The 17,880-nt window shown below is 40.2% G+C and overlaps 1 protein-coding gene across 1 annotated transcript in view; it reads left to right on the plus strand.

Moving 5' to 3' along the window:
• Positions 1-17,880, plus strand: part of HMCN1 (hemicentin 1) — a gene marked incomplete at its 5' end in the record, with an annotated part of 207,571 nt that overhangs the window by 171,439 nt on the left and 18,252 nt on the right. Inside the window, 24 exons of the mRNA XM_082311735.1 lie at positions 210-351; positions 1,403-1,547; positions 2,465-2,592; positions 3,002-3,158; positions 3,336-3,457; positions 3,660-3,824; positions 4,046-4,153; positions 4,661-4,798; positions 4,952-5,086; positions 5,360-5,629; positions 5,991-6,181; positions 6,569-6,782; positions 7,363-7,497; positions 7,976-8,166; positions 8,903-8,984; positions 9,701-9,970; positions 10,501-10,671; positions 10,877-11,047; positions 12,142-12,312; positions 13,576-13,746; positions 14,340-14,510; positions 16,583-16,753; positions 17,219-17,368; positions 17,699-17,836. Of these exons, the coding sequence (XP_082167861.1) occupies positions 210-351; positions 1,403-1,547; positions 2,465-2,592; positions 3,002-3,158; positions 3,336-3,457; positions 3,660-3,824; positions 4,046-4,153; positions 4,661-4,798; positions 4,952-5,086; positions 5,360-5,629; positions 5,991-6,181; positions 6,569-6,782; positions 7,363-7,497; positions 7,976-8,166; positions 8,903-8,984; positions 9,701-9,970; positions 10,501-10,671; positions 10,877-11,047; positions 12,142-12,312; positions 13,576-13,746; positions 14,340-14,510; positions 16,583-16,753; positions 17,219-17,368; positions 17,699-17,836 (3,907 nt within the window). The remainder of the gene's footprint in view (positions 1-209; positions 352-1,402; positions 1,548-2,464; positions 2,593-3,001; positions 3,159-3,335; positions 3,458-3,659; positions 3,825-4,045; positions 4,154-4,660; positions 4,799-4,951; positions 5,087-5,359; positions 5,630-5,990; positions 6,182-6,568; positions 6,783-7,362; positions 7,498-7,975; positions 8,167-8,902; positions 8,985-9,700; positions 9,971-10,500; positions 10,672-10,876; positions 11,048-12,141; positions 12,313-13,575; positions 13,747-14,339; positions 14,511-16,582; positions 16,754-17,218; positions 17,369-17,698; positions 17,837-17,880) is intronic.

A 17,880-nucleotide genomic window follows, 5' to 3' on the forward strand; every position in this document is an offset into this window, starting at 1 on the left:
TCCAGTAAGGTTTTTGAACACTTGTAGTTGATATTACTGTCAGTGATTTGTGCAGATCTGATCCAGACTGGTTGTGGTAAAAAAGCTGTGACTTCAAATGGCTACTTAGCAGGTGCTCTAGAGTCACTGTAGACCTGCAAAGCTCTTTAGTTTCATAAAGAGAACAACGGTAAAGTTAAATTTGTCAAACTCTCTCTCTTTCCCCTTAGGGAACTCCTCGAGTTCGAATCCTATCCAATGGGCGATATCTGCAGATCAATAATGCTGACCTCAGCGATACAGCAAGCTATACATGTGTGGCAAGTAATATCGCAGGAAAAATGACCAGGGAGTTCGTGCTGACAGTACATGGTAAAATCATGGAATCCAGTCTTGTGAATTTTGGTCTTTGCATGGTATCTCTGCAGGAGTTCAAATGGCAAGAAAGAAGCATTAGTCGTCTCTTTCTAGCCAAGTGTAGGCCACTTAGGCTGTGTCTAAACTGTGGGATCATGTGTACCACCACCTGAGTCCACAGTTGTCCCTCACACTAAAGGACCTGTTGGGGACTCACCAGGGCTCCCTCTCCATCTGTCTGTGCTTTCTGCTGATGGAGGGTGCTGTGCATCTAGCCATCATCCTGATATGGAATCAGGATACGTCCAGAATGAATGCCCAAATCCAGGACTGAGAAATGCTCTTTGACAAATTTGGAGAAATTCTTAAAAGCATTTGACTGGCGCCTTGGGGTACTAGGTTTCATAGCTGGCTTGGCCACCAGTTTTGCAAGTTACTTGAAAACTAGGGCTTCTTCTCTGCAGCTGTAAGCAGGAGATAGTAGGAAGATAGAGCTTGAAGAGCCCTATCCATCTTGATACCTGTCCTGTACTACCATAGGCCTGAAGTTCATTTTAAACCTATTTATTTTCTTACATCTAGTCTGATGAAAAACTGTTCTATTCTCACACTCAGATGATGATAAGGAACTTTTTTCCTATTTCTATTCTGTTCACAACCCAGTAATATGTACCTGCATTACACTGTGCCCCGGCTAATTACTGTCCTTACTGGTCCACTTAAAATTATTTTTTCTCCTTAATTTGTAACTAGGAAGCAAGGATATCGCCACAGCCTTATTTTCTGAATTAAATAAGCTGAACTCTTTTACTGTTTTAGCTATATGATACCCTTTGCGGTAACTTGCAAAGATGATCTTTATAGTGCATTTCAGACAAACTTTCTTTTTCATTCCCTACTGCATCATGGCAATTATCATGCACTACACAAAATGGTAAGAAACTTGTTTCTGTCTGTGCAGTGATCCCCATACCTGTTACTGCATCTGTTTTCATGTGTTTAGTTTCAATCATTGCAGTGTAAAGTTTTTTTTTTCTTATATCATCAGCAATTTTTCCCTTTACAGTGGCTCCTACAATCCGAAGCAGTCCTCAGACCGCTGTTGTGCGTATAAATGCTTCTGCTGTTCTGGAGTGCGCTGCAGAAGGAGTACCAACCCCGAGAATTACCTGGAGGAAGGATGGGGCTATTTTTACTGGAAACAATACGAGGTATTGTCCAGAAGTCAGCATAAATATTCTTCATTGTTTTTTAAGAATGTATTAATTACAGAAAGCTTCATTAGACATCTATGATTTGTAAATTAGTTTTGTTTTCACAGATCAGAACTAATATTTGTACTATCATCCCAAATAGACCAAAATGTGGAAAATACGGTGATAGAAACAGTAATACAAAGAATTTGTTCTAGAGAAAAGTAGTAGTACCAAAGGTCTCATCCTTTTATTGTTAAGAAGGACAAAAAACTCCTTTGGCAACCAAACGTAATAATAATTCTTCTGATATTAAAGATTTTGAACTGTAAACATGGAAGATCTTTGTATTTTTAGATATATATATATACACTCCATATATATATATGGAGTTTTGGGATGAAGCCAAGCAACTTCATGCAGACCAAAAGCTACTTGAGTATACTCTGTAGTTTCTAATATATAAAACTTTCTATACGTGTTCTAGTATCAACTTTTATTGTAGTGAATGTTTTCTATCTTCTGATTGTTTTGAGGGGATGTAGTTTGGCATTTTCTAGAACTGAACAAATGCTAAAGGATTCAGTTATATTTCAAGGAAAAAAGAAAATGTGCAAGCATTAATTAGGCTTTTTTAAGGTTAAATGAGAAACCATTAAAAAGGGCTTTTGGATATTTTCTGCAAATCTGTCATCATTTATGTGAAATCACTATGTCAGCTAGATTTCATAATTTCCCTGGTAAATGGATGTGCTGGGAAAGAGTGAAGTCAGAATAAATGCAATAAATGAGAAAACTCTGTGTGCCCAAATTAAGACACCATGTGTTTAGGCTATTTGTTGTGTACGCCGAGTCATCTTTTCCTTTTGCACTACCAGGATAGCCATGGTTCTGTTGATTGGATAGTAGAAAAAAAATATATGGCTTTGTTTCAGATATTCCATGTTAGAGGATGGATCTCTACACATCCATTCAGCACATGTTACTGACACAGGAAGATATGTGTGCATGGCAACCAATACAGCTGGCACTGAACGCAAACGAATTGATCTGCAGGTTCTTGGTAAAAGTTTGAGATAAATATATGTGTTTTTACAAGTCTGAAGTCCAGTTACCTCATTTTTCTTGTTCTGCCAGATCCAATTTTAAGTTTAGCTCCTTTTTAGCTGCTTTGGTTAAAAAAAAAAAAAAAAAAAAAAAAAAAAAAAAAGGAAGAAATTTAGGGCCTTAGGAATGCAACCCAAATGTTCATGAAAAGAAAATATTTGTTCATTGTGCACTGGAACTAGAAAGACCTGACACATCCCATGCTACATGTTTAGTAAGTTTACTACTAGTTACTGTCTAGTCATTTTGTATAAAAATCAAGTAAATGTGTTCAGGCAGTTCAGCTCTCTCTATATATATGTATGGAGGGGGGGTGTGTATGTGCATACAATTATTCTGAATAATCAGGCTTTGTTTGTCCTTAGTTCCTCCAACTATTGCTCCTGGACATACAAATATTACAGTTACTGTAAATGTGCAGACCACTTTGCCCTGTGAAACCACTGGAATTCCCAGACCAGCAATTAGCTGGAAAAAGAATGGGCATCTGCTTAGTGTTGACCAGAACCAGAATACATACAGGTGAGAGATGTTTTCTTTTCACCAGGGATTTAAAGTTTACAGGGATGATTTTGGCACTTTAAACATCTAGCTGTGCTTAAATGTAATCTTGTATAGCCAGAAAATTCAGTGGTCTGATTACATGAGAGAAAAGAAGTATTTCAATGGCTTTTACTTTCTTCTCTTTTCTTTGTTCAGACTTCTATCTTCAGGTTCCTTAGTAATCATTTCTCCCACTGTGGATGACACTGCTGTCTATGAGTGCTCTGTGTCAAATGATGCAGGAGAAGATCAAAGAGCAGTTGAGCTCACTGTTCAAGGTAGAGGGGCTATTGCTATTACATGTGTACGCCACCCAGAATTTCTTTGGGGCATTCCAATATTGAGATGAGATTTTTATATCATTCTTTTATGATACTGATATCCGTAAGTCTCTGATATTCTCAAGAAAGATAAGTTATTTCCAAGAATTCATAAAAATGAAAATGGGCAAGTAACCTTTATGCTGATCTTCATTTTTAGTGCCCCCATCCATAGCAGATGAAGCCACAGACCTTTTGGTAACAAAGCTGTCTCCAGTAGTAATTTCCTGCACCGCGTCAGGAGTTCCTGTCCCCTCAGTTCATTGGACCAAAAATGGCATAAAGTTGTTTCCCAGAGGAGATGGCTACAGAATTCTCTCTTCAGGTACTGTGCTTGACTGGAGTTCAGCTGCAGAAAATCAGTGAAAGGGTGCAATTGTGCACATCTAGAAGTAATTAATTAAATAAATGCAAAAAATCCCTCAAACAACTCCTCTTCAATTTCTTAGTATAAAAATATAGACCTCTTAAGATGGATGCTGTAAGAGAGTTTTACTGTGAATAGAGGATACTGCTGTATGTTGTAATGCACTCTCTCTGCTGCAGGTGCTGTTGAAATACCTGCTGCTCAGCTAGCACATGCGGGACAGTACACCTGTGTGGCCCGGAACGCAGCTGGCTCAGCTCACAGACATGCCACTCTTCATGTTCAGGGTAAGATGGGAAGCTGTAGAGAAAGTGCATTCTGTCAGTACATGTTGCCCATTTAATACATATGTATGCTGCAGAGTAATGGTGAAGCCAGAGTGGACCATCCCAAGTAGTCTCTTGCTCAGCTGAATTCTCTTGTGGATTCACTGATTATTCACAAAGTCACTGCTCTGCATGTTACAACTGTAGTACCTTGGATAGAGCCCCCCAGTCCATGCTGCTCTATTTTATTTTTGTAAGATTTTTGTTTCTTTGCCTTTTGGTAAGTTAAAATGTATCTGTGATGGCAAATTGCATGAAGTAAGTGCATATTCTGTACCCATACTCATGCTGAGTATATTTATTATATTAAAGAGCACTTCCACTGAGCTCTTCATAAGGACGGCAGAATATAGCCATTGCTAATTCAGCCTTCTCAAACTCTCAGGTTATGCAGTTTTTAGTATCTTCTGTATTTTATAGCTTTGATGGTTAAACCTATTGCATTTTCCTTTTTACTGCGTTCCACAGAACCACCAGTTATCCAAACTCAGCCAGGGGTGCTGGATGTCATTGTGAACAATCCCGTTCTACTACCATGTGAAGCGACGGGTACACCTCGACCCATAATAACATGGCAAAAGGAGGGCATCAATATAATCACAACAGGTATCCTCTTAAAGCCTGTAACTCCAGCCTACTTGCTGTAACTCAGAAACTTATTTTGTCTTTTCTGACTATTCAAACTTAAACATAAGGAACCCATATAAGGAACACAGAACAAAACAAAAAAGTGTCATACTTTGTGTACATCTGTTTTAGGTAACAGTTATATGGTTCTTCCTGGTGGCAGTTTACAGATTGCAAAATCGACTGTTGAAGATGCTGGCACTTACATGTGTGTTGCTCAAAATCCAGCTGGCACTGCTCTGGGGAAGATCAAACTGAAAGTTCAAGGTAAATCATCTTTTAAACTCTTGTAATGATTTACAGACAAGAAATTTGTGCATGCTTTCTGTTAGTCAAAACACAATTCTGAGCAATAGAAATGAACCTAATGCTTTCCTATTTGATGTCATGCTGAATAGAGCCCAGGAGGTTTATTCCTTTTAGTTGTCTGCCTACTTTAGGATCAAAATATGCTTTGAGGATTATTTTCACTAAGAACTGAAGCATTCCATGCTTCTTACAACATCTGATTATTTTAAAAATTTTCTTAATTCTTTTCAGTTCCTCCTGTTATCAAGTCCCACCTCAAGGAATATGTTGTTCTTGTTGATCAATCTGTCACTCTGCAATGTGAAGCTGAAGGCTACCCTGGGCCAGAGATCACTTGGCATAAAGATGGACAGCAAATAACGGAGTCCATTAGAAGAAGAATTCTTAGCACTGGTGCACTGCAGATTGTGTTTGTACAGCCTGGCGATGCTGGCCATTACACGTGCATAGCGGCAAATTTGGCAGGGTCCAGCAGTTCTAGCATGGAGCTCACTGTTCACAGTAAGTGGGACTGTACAGAAACAATGTGCATTATCACAGCATGAACCTATGGAGGGTAAGGAGCTAGGATGTAAGGGAAAAGTTCAGGAAAATTTTGGTACTTAATGAGTGAGTTTTATTGGGTTGTAGTATCAGCCAGTTGCTTGAATTTAGGAAGAACATTACGCTTCCTTAACTCAGTTTGTACTTTGTTACAAGTATTTCACACATTTCTCTGACATGCTTAATGGTGGTCATTGATGGAGACAAGAAACAATACAGAAGAGCTAGGCAATGGTTTCTTCAGTCCAGTATTGTATGCTGTTACAGTGGTGCTTGTGTAATACATAGAGGTAAATCACTTTAATAAACCTTCTCACAGTTCCACCCAAGATTCGCAATACGGAGGTGCAGTACACAGCCACGGAGGACTCCCAGGCTGTTCTGTCCTGTGTTGCTGATGGGATTCCCACACCAACAATAAGCTGGAAGAAGGACAATACACTGTTAACAGAGATAGTAGGAAAATACCGGGCTGTGGCAGATGGAGACCTCATTTTGGACAATGTTGTTGTAAGTTCCCTAAATCTAAGCTATGACTTGACAGGTTTGGCAGTAATAAGACCCTGCTTCTCTTCATTTTCACCCACTTCTGGATTAGTCTTTGTTTTATTTTGTATTCTTGTTCTTAATGTTCCAAAGTCTTTATAAATATTTCATTTTACACTGAGGAGTAAAATATCTGTGAAAAATTTGTAGTGATAAATTTGCAGGAAGGGCAAAAAGGATCATAGGTCATCTTTCAAATTTAGAGGAAGTAAAAGAGTTCAGATGAGCATTTCTACTGAATGCTTGTTCCAAACCTTTTGGCAAACCTTTTGAGATTCTCTTATTGTTACAAGTGGTAGTGCTGTGTAGGATATATAACAGTTAAAATTTCTCCAATATGCTTTCTTTCAGTCTGAAGATTCTGGCAGTTACACTTGTGTTGCTAGCAACGCTGCTGGAGAAGACACACACAGTGTCACCCTGACCGTTCATGTACTTCCAGCTTTTACTGAACTTCCTGGGGATATAGCTTTGACTAAAGGAGAACAGCTCAGATTAACTTGCAAAGCAACTGGGATACCTGTACCCAAAATATCATGGACCTTTAACAACAACATCATTCCAGGTGGGTAACACTGGGTCTTAGTGGTCATTCCACTCTAGAGTTGTTTTCCCCCACTCAGCATTGCAGTTAGTTTAGGATGAGGAAGAAAAAAAAAAAAATCTAGAGAGAACAAACTTGTTAGGCAGTGGTTGTGTGAGGAATATCTTCAGTACTATGCAATCATGTAATTAAATTGCCTCTGAGACAAAGCTGTAAGGAAAATAATTAAGAAGTTGTTCCTATTCTGTAACCAATAATGGAACACATTAAAAACATTCAGTATCTGATGATATTTACTCAGCATCCAACAACTAATGCTATTTCTGTTAAATATGAAGAAAACCTCAGCAGTTCATAGAATGCAGATGCACAAAGCTCAAAATTGAGGGACAACTTAAGTGAATACATGCACGTGGGCAAATGTCATAGCAGTGACTTTTCTGTGCATTTCTGAGATGTCTCAGAAATGAAGTGGCACAGTGCCATTCAGCTATGTTGCTGAATTATACTGTAATTCAAACAATCTTACGACATACCAGTCACTGAGATGTATACATTTGAAATCATTGAAGTAACCCTTTACTGTGCATTCTCCCTTCAGCACAATATGATGATGTAAATGGACACAGTGAACTTGTTATTGAAAAAGTATCTAAAGATGACTCTGGTACCTACGTATGCACAGCAGAAAACACAGTTGGCTCAATCAAAGCTATTGGTTTTGTGTATGTGAAAGGTATGTAAGATAACAGTAGTTGTGGTCCCTGTTGGACAGTTTAACACAGACATCTGTTTTGATAGTAGAATCATAGAACTGTTTGGGTTGGAAAGGACCTTAAAGATCACCTAGTTCCAACCCCCCTGCCATGGGCAGGGACACCTTCCATAGACCGGGTTGCTCAAAGCCCCATCCAACCTGGCCTTGAACACTTTCAGGGAGGGGGCATTCGCAGCTTCTCTGGGCAACCTCTTCCAGTGTCTCACCACCCTCACAGTAAAGAATTTCTTCCTAATATCTAATCTAAATCTACCCTCTTTCAGTTTAAAACCATTACCCTGGTATTTGATACCTTGTCTACGGCTAAATGAGAAAAATTGGAACAGGTTGAAATTCACACTTCAGAAAGTCAGAGATGAATGATCCCTACCAGCAGTTTCATTAAGGGCATTTTATTTTGACTCTGCTATTTCTCTGCCATCCCTTGTTTTTTCAGAGCCTCCAGTCTTCAAAGGGGATTACCACTCTAGCCGAATTGAGCCCTTGGGTGGCAACGCTATGTTGAATTGTGAAGTCAGAGGAGATCCTCCTCCAACCATCCAGTGGAGCAAAAAAGGAGTTGGCGTTCCGATTAGCAACAGGATCCGACAGCTTAACAATGGTTCTCTTGCTATCTACGGCACTGTAGTGAGTCACTGGTCTGTTACGATGTGTTTCTGCATTGTACTTGATTAATAAAGATATTTCAGATTGTATTGTTTTGAAAGAGTGAGGCTAGACATTTAATCCACTTTTGCTTTTACCTTTAACAGATGTTGTTTTAATTCAGACTAGAATTAGACTCAAATTATTGTGACAAAAAAAAACAGGGGGGCTATCATTCTCTTTAATTGTCAGAAGGATTGAATCTACATACTAATCATTGGTGTGTGAAATCTTGGTCGTGCCCAATTAAATGGGACTTTTGCTTTTGACCTTAAAAGAGCCTGGGTTTTACCGAGTCAGGTCAGCTAAAAAGCAATTGCGTTCTCCATGTGCAAACCTCTTAGCATCTAAATTCCTAATATGAATGGCAAGACTTATTTTATCCCTATAAACCAATGCTTGTATTTTGAAATGGGGTTGAAAACAGCAGCTCCCTTGAGTTCATTTAAATAAAAAAAAAAAAAAAATTGATCCTCAGAATTAAGGAGTTGAAGGAAATAAAAAATGGAATAACAACAGTAAAAATAATTCACAATATCAGCTTAATGTTAATAAAAGCAAAATGTTGGGATGCTCTAGAATCTAACTGGGTGCCTCTTAAGATCCAGCACATGCCTTGTTGGGTTGCAGAAAATTCACCTACAGGAGGTGCACTGGTAACCTAAACCCTCATTACATGTTGACAGGTTATATGAGTATTTGATTTTCATTTCTTTAGAATGAAGATGCTGGTGACTACAAGTGCGTGGCTACCAATGATGCTGGTGTGGTGGAACGCAGTCTGACACTAACGCTTCAGAGTAAGACTCAAAGTGATAAGTTTAATGCCACTAGGTTGGGAGTGATAACCTACCTTTGGATAGGTGTATGCAGCTCCCATTGAAGGTTTGGAGGTTGGGCACTGCACTGTAGGTTAAGGTTCATCTCATCTTTCATCATTAATCTTTAAGAGTCTAGTCTAAGCTACTGATTGGAGTCAAAGAAGAGAAGCATATAGAGGGTGGTTCAACCTCTATACCAACTTAGAATGGGGTGAATCACCTTCTGAAAGGGCCCATTTCTCTTGGTTGACTAGAGAGGATGTCTATCTGGGTTAAACTAGACTGTTAACTTTTAAATTAAGGAATTTACGTGAGATGAATCCCAGCTTTCACTGACAATATTTTAGAATTATTTTTTCACTAGTGGTAGAATTAATGAACATCCCTTTTCTATTACAGCCTCAAGCAGTATGGATCGGTTACTTATGTCTCAGTTGCCTCTGGACATGATTAATAGCATCTTCTTGCAGCTTTTATGAAAAGACACATTTTATCAATAAAGACAACTCTGTGCTCATACAGTCAGGCCTCAATCCCAGCTTTGGTCTTCAGGTTGCTACATATTAAAAATAGCCTATCATTGTCATTTTAACTTCCATATATTTTGACAGTGGAAGATCATAATAATTTTAGTCAAAGTAAACTTGTAAGCACGTAACCATGTGCTATTGCCTAAAGAAACCTTTCTCTTTCAGGTCCTCCAGTCATTACTGTTGAACCTGTAGAGACAGTTATTGAAGCTGGTGCCACAGCAATGCTCAACTGCCAGGCAAATGGAGAGCCTCCACCAACCATCAAATGGTCCCGCCAAGGCCATCCAGTTGTGAGCGATGAGAGAGTGACTGTCCTGTCTAATGGCTCCTTGCGTATTGTTGCAGCACGGAAGGAAGATACGTCTGAATATGAGTGTGTAGCAAGGAATCTAATGGGATCTGTTCTTGTTAGAGTACCACTGACTGTCCAGGGTAGGTGCATGAAGCATACGATAATGACTATCAAACTGGTAGATTAATTGTGAATAAATATGATGAAGATTGTATCTTATCCACATTTTGTGGATAAGATATTTTATCCTGTCTTCCATATACACATTAGGTACATGCTAAGCCTAGTCCGAGGTATCAGTGGGTTTCTACTTCATCTAACTTTCTTCCTTATGTCATACTCATCCAGCTGTGTGAGAGAGATGAGAGTGAAGGATTGAGAGACATAAATAATAATGAAAGGATCTTGAACTAGATCCCTTCCTCAGAACATATATCATAACTTAATTGTACCTCTAAATAAAGCATTTAGGAGCATAAGCAATAACTATTTCAGAGCAGCTGAAGTGTTCTCTGAACTGTAGTAAGATGCTTCTGCAGTAATGAAGATGTGAAGTGAGTTGGATTTCCAAGTATGGCTTATGAAGTGCATTTTTCACTTTGCTGTATCAATCTAAGAGAGTTATAAGCACAAGCACGTTACAAACAGAACATCATTTTTCCCATTGCAGTGCATGGTGGATTTTCTGATTGGCTTGAATGGCGAGCTTGCAGCGTAACTTGTGGTCAAGGTGTTCAGGAGCGAGTCCGTCAGTGCAACAACCCTCTTCCAGCAAATGGTGGGAGGAGGTGTAAGGGGCCTGATACAGACATACGCAGCTGCCACAACAAGCCATGTCCAGGTATTTCTTTAATGAATTGATACTTTTAATGTGCCTTACACCAGGTGCCCTAACAGTGAACCGTTATCACCACAGATCTTCATGGCAGATTAATTTTTCTAAGAAGTTGGAATTCTTTTTGACTTTTGTGGAAAGGAAGAGGAAATTTCAATAAATACTGCAAAAATATTTTTTAATTAAAACTGGGGGGTTTTCTGTTTCATAGTGGATGGCAACTGGTCAGAGTGGGGGCTATGGGAAGAGTGTTCAAAGAGCTGTGGACAAGGTAACAGGACCAGAACCAGAACCTGCAGTAACCCACCAGCTCAGCACGGCGGGAAGCCCTGTGATGGCAGCGCTCTGGATACAGTCATGTGTAATATTAGGCCTTGCCCAGGTAAGAGAAGAGTGGTTCAAAATTAGTTTCACAAGGGGCTTCCCATACATGTTTCTTTTTTCCTCCAAACCCGAATTCTCTCAGCTTGTTTCAAATTATTAAATTATAAAAGAATTAAGCTCCCATTTTTTTTGTTTTAAAATTGCTTGTAATGTATTGAACGGCACTAGTTCTTGGAAATGGAAGTCACAGAAGTAAGTGCAAGGAATGTTCTCAGCAATTTCTCTTGTTTTTTTTCTCCTCAGTAAAAATATTAATTTTGTATTTTGATGTTTTCCAGTACTTGATACCCATATTCTCACAGAGTAAAACTAACTACTCTAAACTTATTCTGCAAAGCCAATTAAAATGGAAAAAAACCCTCACCCAACCACCAACTATTAAAAAGCCATGTAAAACATGATAGTTAATAATTTAAGACATTATCTGTATATTTTCCTCTGTTTTAATTTTCAGCCACATCTTTCTCCTAACTAGCTGAATGTTCAGGTTTCCTTCCTGTCTTACTACTACTTCCTGCGTTTGACAGGTTGTAGTTTATTCATAACCCTTCGCCACTGGCATGTTTCCTTCTATACAATTTTTATTATATTGATTTTTCTCTTTTTCCCTAGCTCTGCCACCACCACGGTGCCAAATGTTCATCCACCGGCCTGAGATTAATTTCTCTAGATCTTGGCAACAAAACCAGTTCTGGCTCCTCCTTACTGGTAGCCACTGAAGCTGTGTGCCAGCTTTTAGCTAGCATGCCCCTTCCCCTGCTGAGACCTTTGGCCTAGCACAGGACAGTCAGAGCCACGTAACTTATGAAAACACCAGATTTAATCAAGTGTTCAGTTCTGTTGTTCCAAGATTGTAGTGAGGTGAAGTGATGTATTCAGAAAACAAAAGGAAAGAATTTAATCTCTCCTTTGCAAACTGTTGATCCATTTCAGCTGTTGCTCAAGGCAAACATTTTTTCAAGGGCTTATTCAGGATATTTCATTTATTGATATTAAACAATGTAGCTTTTTTGCCTTAGGCTGTGGAGCTGTAATTTCAAGTTAAAGCAGCTGTATAATTTAAACAGTTTTATAGCTGTGCTGCCTTTGCAGTTGATGGCGAATGGAGTCCTTGGCTGCCATGGGGTCCTTGCAGCGAGACTTGCGGGAAAGGTACTCAGACACGACTGAGGCTCTGCAATAACCCTCCTCCTTCACATGGCGGATCATACTGTGAGGGGTCTGATGCACAGATGCAGGTTTGCAACAAGAGACGCTGCCCAGGTAAGATGCATGAGACACAAAGAGAACAATGACAAACTTGTCATTTCCTTTCCAAATTCTATTTAATTTATATCAAAAGCTTTCCAGTTCTAAAAGTGTAGCCCCTGGAAAAATTCCATTCGAACCTTTTATTTTCACTGGCCCCTGTCACTATCTTTAGCATCCCTCTATAGACCTAACATATGGGATTTCTTCTCCTATCCTTGTCTCCCTTCACCCTGCCACTGTGCAAAAGCAGCATTTTAAATCCTTGGCAGTTAAGTTACAGGTTTTCTGAACTTTTTTTTTTTTTTTTTTTTTTTTAATTTTCCTAGGTTCTGTTACTCATTTATCCTTTTCTTCCACATTTCAATGAGTCCTTTGTGACTGGATAGGAAAACTCACATTTTTGAAATATGACCTTTGTATTTGGCTGAGTGCAGGGATAACGAAGGGAATTTCCATGAAGTGGAATATGCAGCAGTTCAGACTAGATCTTTCTGGCTTCACACGCCATTTTGCACATGCCAGATCCTACGCCGAGTCCCCACTGTAACTATCAACTGGTAGAAGAGAGAACTGACCTTGTGGTAGTCGAGCAACTAAGGGCTCAATGTTGCACATTTATCCGACTCGATGTGCTGCTGCTGAGGATGCTGTTGCTTACATAGTTTGGGACTAATCGGCCTCTTCTCAGCCACTAACTCAAGTGCTCACACAGATGTACCCATAACAGTTTGTATCACCACGTCTTGGGAGATCTACTCTACTCTACTACTCAACTGCTTAGACCTGGCTCATGTGAGATAATTTAGTAATAACTCTATAAACAGCTGAGCCAGTAAATCAAAGGTTGGTTAGGAAGGGGAGGGAGAGAAGGTGGTGATGGTTACATCTTTAGACAGTGCAGCTGCCACCAGAGGATGCACAAGTGAAGACTGGGTTTTTTGAATGGCACTCGTACCGGCCATCTGCCCAGTGTGGTAATTTCAGGGACTACTTCTTATATGGTTTGACTTGCTTACAGATACCTAAAAATGTGAGAGTGACTGAGCTTGAGGACTGAGTGATCCCTGACAATGATTCTGGTCAGGCTTACAGTTATCTAAAAAACAGGTCATGCCTTTCTCCAGCTCTCACTTCTAGAAATCCCTATGTAGCTGAGATGGTCTAGAAAGAGAGTCAATAACATCCTACAATCAGTTTTACCCTGATGTAGCACTGATTTACTTTATTTCTGATGTCAGAGACTGTAACTGTACCATGCTATGCCTTTCTCACCAGTGGACGGGAAGTGGGCCACGTGGAGCAGCTGGAGTGCCTGCACCGTGTCCTGTGGAGGAGGCAGCAGGCAGAGAACGCGCCACTGCTCAGACCCAGCCCCACAGTTTGGGGGTCACAAATGTGAAGGAAACGACATACAAATTGATTTTTGCAACAGTGATCCTTGTCCGAGTAAGTGCTGTGGGTTAGGCTGCTTGCCCACTTACTAGGTTTGAATGTATGTGTGAGAGGAAGGAAGCCCTCTGCAAATCACACGCTCCCACAAAAATCAAGGGGTCTGAACACAGGCAGGTAGTATTAGCTGCCCGGTAAGAGTGAAAGCATCTCTTCATCAGTCAGTTTGACTGGACATTTTAAACATAAACTATTAGGAGCACAAACCAGTAGCAGCTGGTCCATAAGGTCCCGCCGGACTGTCAGAGGTCATGCACCTCTCTAAAGTTACAACTGTCCAGTCAGAAAGTACTGCCAAGTGAATCTCTCTGTATCTCACAGTATAGTGTAGTGACTCATTTGGTTAACAATATGTGCTGCATACTTTCTACAAATGACAATGTTCTGGAGATGGTTAATATACTCTGAGAAATTGCTGAATGCTGGACAAGATAACTTACTTATATCTTTGTCTGGGTTTTTCATTTTTATTTTGGGAAAAGAAATTAAAAACTAACTCTCCAATAGGAATATTTTTCTAGCTTGACTGTCTGGTTTTAAGTATCTGCTATTAAGAGGAAGACAGATAAAAATCTGACTTATTTTTACAGTTCATGGCAACTGGGGCCCATGGAGTAGTTGGGGAACTTGTAGTCGAACGTGTAATGGAGGCCAGATGAGGCGATACCGGACCTGTGACAATCCTCGCCCTGCCAGTGGTGGAAGGGCATGTGCAGGGGCTGACATGCAGATCCAGAGATGCAGCACTGAACTGTGCCCTGGTGAGTGCTCAGACTAACACAGAAATTAAATGCACCTTTCCCTGGAAGACTTCAGGGTATACATAATGTATCTGAGATTTTCATATTATAAAAGGAATGTAGAACATTCCTGTAATTACTTACAATTTTGTACAATCTAATAATCCACTCTGTTTTTTTCTTTAAATGACTGTTACCTTACAAGGATTTCCCCCTTCACATGTTAGATTTTCCCAAAGTGAGGTGGAATAATTCAAAACAGGAAATAGCGTATGAAAATCTCTCCTACACCTAGCAATTCTGCTTAGTTTTTACAGTAAATACAGTTGAGGCTCCCAGTGAACTCTCATAATGTATTCCAGGAGCAGGGAAGAATGCTCAGCTCAAATGCTTTAAATAAAACGGCAGTCAAAGCAGTTAATTGATTTATTGACAATATATAACTAAGGGGCAATCAATGAACTTACACATTCTGGATCAATATCAGAATACAAGAGAGAAACCACAATGCTAGAGACTTATTAAACACCTACAAATTTCTAAACACCCTTCTATAACTCATAATAATAATATTAACTCAAAATAAATAATATTATTATTATTAATTCTGATATAATGATTTAAAAGAAAATATTAAATCTCTCCTCTCTGCACACCCCTTTACATGCCCTCCTCCTGTGGGAGACGTAGGAGCTCCAACTTTATGCATACCTGTGCCACATGCAGCACGCTGCTGACCCACACACTGGTGACAAAGCCCCTGATGAGGCCACATCCACACACCCAAGCTGCGGACCCTGCTTGTTGCACCCCACAGCATCAGCCCCCAGTAGCTGGATCCCAGCTGCTCGTGGTATGTGAGGGCGATTCTCCATTAGGTCTCGATGGAGGCTGCAGTGTCAAGCCCAGTCTGATGGTTCCTTGTTAACCCTCCTCTTGCTTGGGTTTATCCTCCCCAGTCACAACTCTTCTTGCTGCTTTTGTACTTTTCAGTTCCCTCATTACTGTTTTTTTGGCTAATGGTTGTGTTAAGCAAACTTTCTTCATTGTTACTTTCCTGTTATCATTGCCAGTTTTGGGCAAATGTCATATCGGATCAGGCATTTCCAGATACTATGTTCACACAGTGTACAGTCATCATCTGTTGTTATCGAGGCCGTAACATCAAGAGGAGGCCGTGCAGACTCCTGCACACGTGTACTTCAAGCCAACTCTTAACTCACCTCTTGTGAGGGTTTGGATAGATAGAAAATGTGTTCTTTATTTGCAAGATTTATGGTTGGTTTGTTTTCCATCAATTATATACCCATGCAATCTCAGATATTTTCTTTGTAGGAGTAAAAGCACTCAAAGCTCCAGACAGCAAGGTTGTCTTTCTAGTGATAGCTACCAAAAACTATGACAGGAGAGTCTGAATATTGACAGCTGTTCTTCACGAACTGGTTTGCAATGGGTCTGCATACATGCAACAGTGCTTTTCAGTTTTGCAATCAGCTTCTATGTAGCCTGATACTTTCAGGGAACAGATGCAGAGACTGGCAGGAGGTACCTCTACAGAACCTCCTGGGGAGAGCGGCTGGCAGAAGTCAGGCAGCAGTTGGTCGTATATCTCTTCTCCCCATAGAGCGATGCGTAGGCAGCCACCCAAAGCCAGCCTGAGCTCACCAGCTGCACAGCAGACCTCTCTGTATGCCACCCTTGGGGAGGACTTGCACAATTGTGCAGAGGGACACATGTAGTTTACACTGTACAAGGCTTCCCTGATCAGCCACGAAGTGGTACCTCTTCAATAGGACATAGGGAAGAACTTGACCCAGCTCTTGCTAAATCTCCAACCGTTATACTGGAAACATCCCCTGGAGGAGACTCCTTGCCTCCAGTACAGCTGATATACAAACAGAATTTTAAAGGTGGTGTGTTTCTGAGGGGAGAGGTGTTCACACCTGCCCATTAAGGTGTTTTTGTCATCCTTTTAGCTATTTCTTTTCTCTATCACATGGGTTCCATCAAGAAGGAATGACACAAAAGCATCACTGATGCAGCCTGACACATTTAAAATGAAAAGCTGCTTTCTTCATTCTTTCTTTCTTCAGTGGATGGAAACTGGGGGCAGTGGCAAACATGGAGTCAATGCTCTGCTTCTTGTGGAGGAGGGGAGCAGACCCGAATACGCCTGTGCAGCAATCCAGCCCCGTTAAATCGTGGACGTCCTTGTCCTGGAGACTCGTCCCAAATATCCAGGTGTAATACCCAAGCATGTCCTGGTGAGTTAACTTACAGCCTGCATGCAATGACAATATGGTGAAAGCCTGCGACACTCCTAATTTGACTGGTACTCTCCTATGTCTTGGCCAGTTAACCATGTAATTTAATGTTCTTTGGCTTAAATCTCCCCTGCAACTTCAGCTGGATAAATTTTTTGTTAACCTGCTACATAGCACTAGAGTACACTGTTAAACAACTGTTGCTTTTCAGACAGGGGTGAGTGCATAAGGTGATTCCCATGTTATTGCGCGTATATCTCAGACCGCATATACAGCATCCTGTTATTTGCAGGTTGTGAGCTTTACTCTTGCACATAATGTAGTAATATATGCAGAAATATCCTTACTTCTTAAAACGCTGGATGATATTTCTGAATTTTCTCTCCCCCCAAATATCAGACAGCAGAGTTTTGACATGGGCCTTTTTTTTTTTTTTTCCCTTCCTCCCTTCCCTCCCCTGCACAGGTGGGCCTTCACGTGCCAAAGGCAGCATCATTGGAAATATTAACGATATTGAATTTGGAATTGCCTTCCTGAATGCCACAGTAACAGACAGCCCTGACTCTGAAACTAGAGTAATACAAGCAAAGATTACAAACGTTCCTCGGAGCCTTGGTAGGCTTTTTATTACTTTTTATCACCTTTTTCCTTGAGCCAGGCTGAATTCTGTGCAATGTCAGTTTTTACCACTTCATTTCATTAAGTGTCACTGAAGAAACTGGTCTAAACTTTACACAGACAGAGAGAGGAAAAGGGAATCTTCAATATTTACTTCTATACATTAATATTTGTAAAACGATTCCTCTGAATATACCAATAAGTATTTTTTTTCTGGTTTAAATCTTAAGGGTTACACTAGTTATAGGTCTTCATATTCAACTCCTACTGATGTGGGTCGCACGATGTTAAGAAAAAAGTTCTCAAATGTTGTTGCATTTCTTTCAGGTCCAGCGATGAGAAAGCTTGTTTCTGTACTCAGCCCAGTGTATTGGACAACTGCAAAAGAAATTGGAGAAGCAATGAATGGGTTTACGCTCACTGATGCGGTCTTCAAGAGAGAAACTCAAGTGGAGTTTGCAACTGGTTAGTTACCTGTGATATACCATCTCTTTCTGTTTCCAATAAGC

Source organism: Platalea leucorodia (genome assembly GCF_965183815.1).
Source record: "Platalea leucorodia genome assembly, chromosome: 5".
Taxonomy (NCBI): domain Eukaryota; kingdom Metazoa; phylum Chordata; class Aves; order Pelecaniformes; family Threskiornithidae; genus Platalea; species Platalea leucorodia.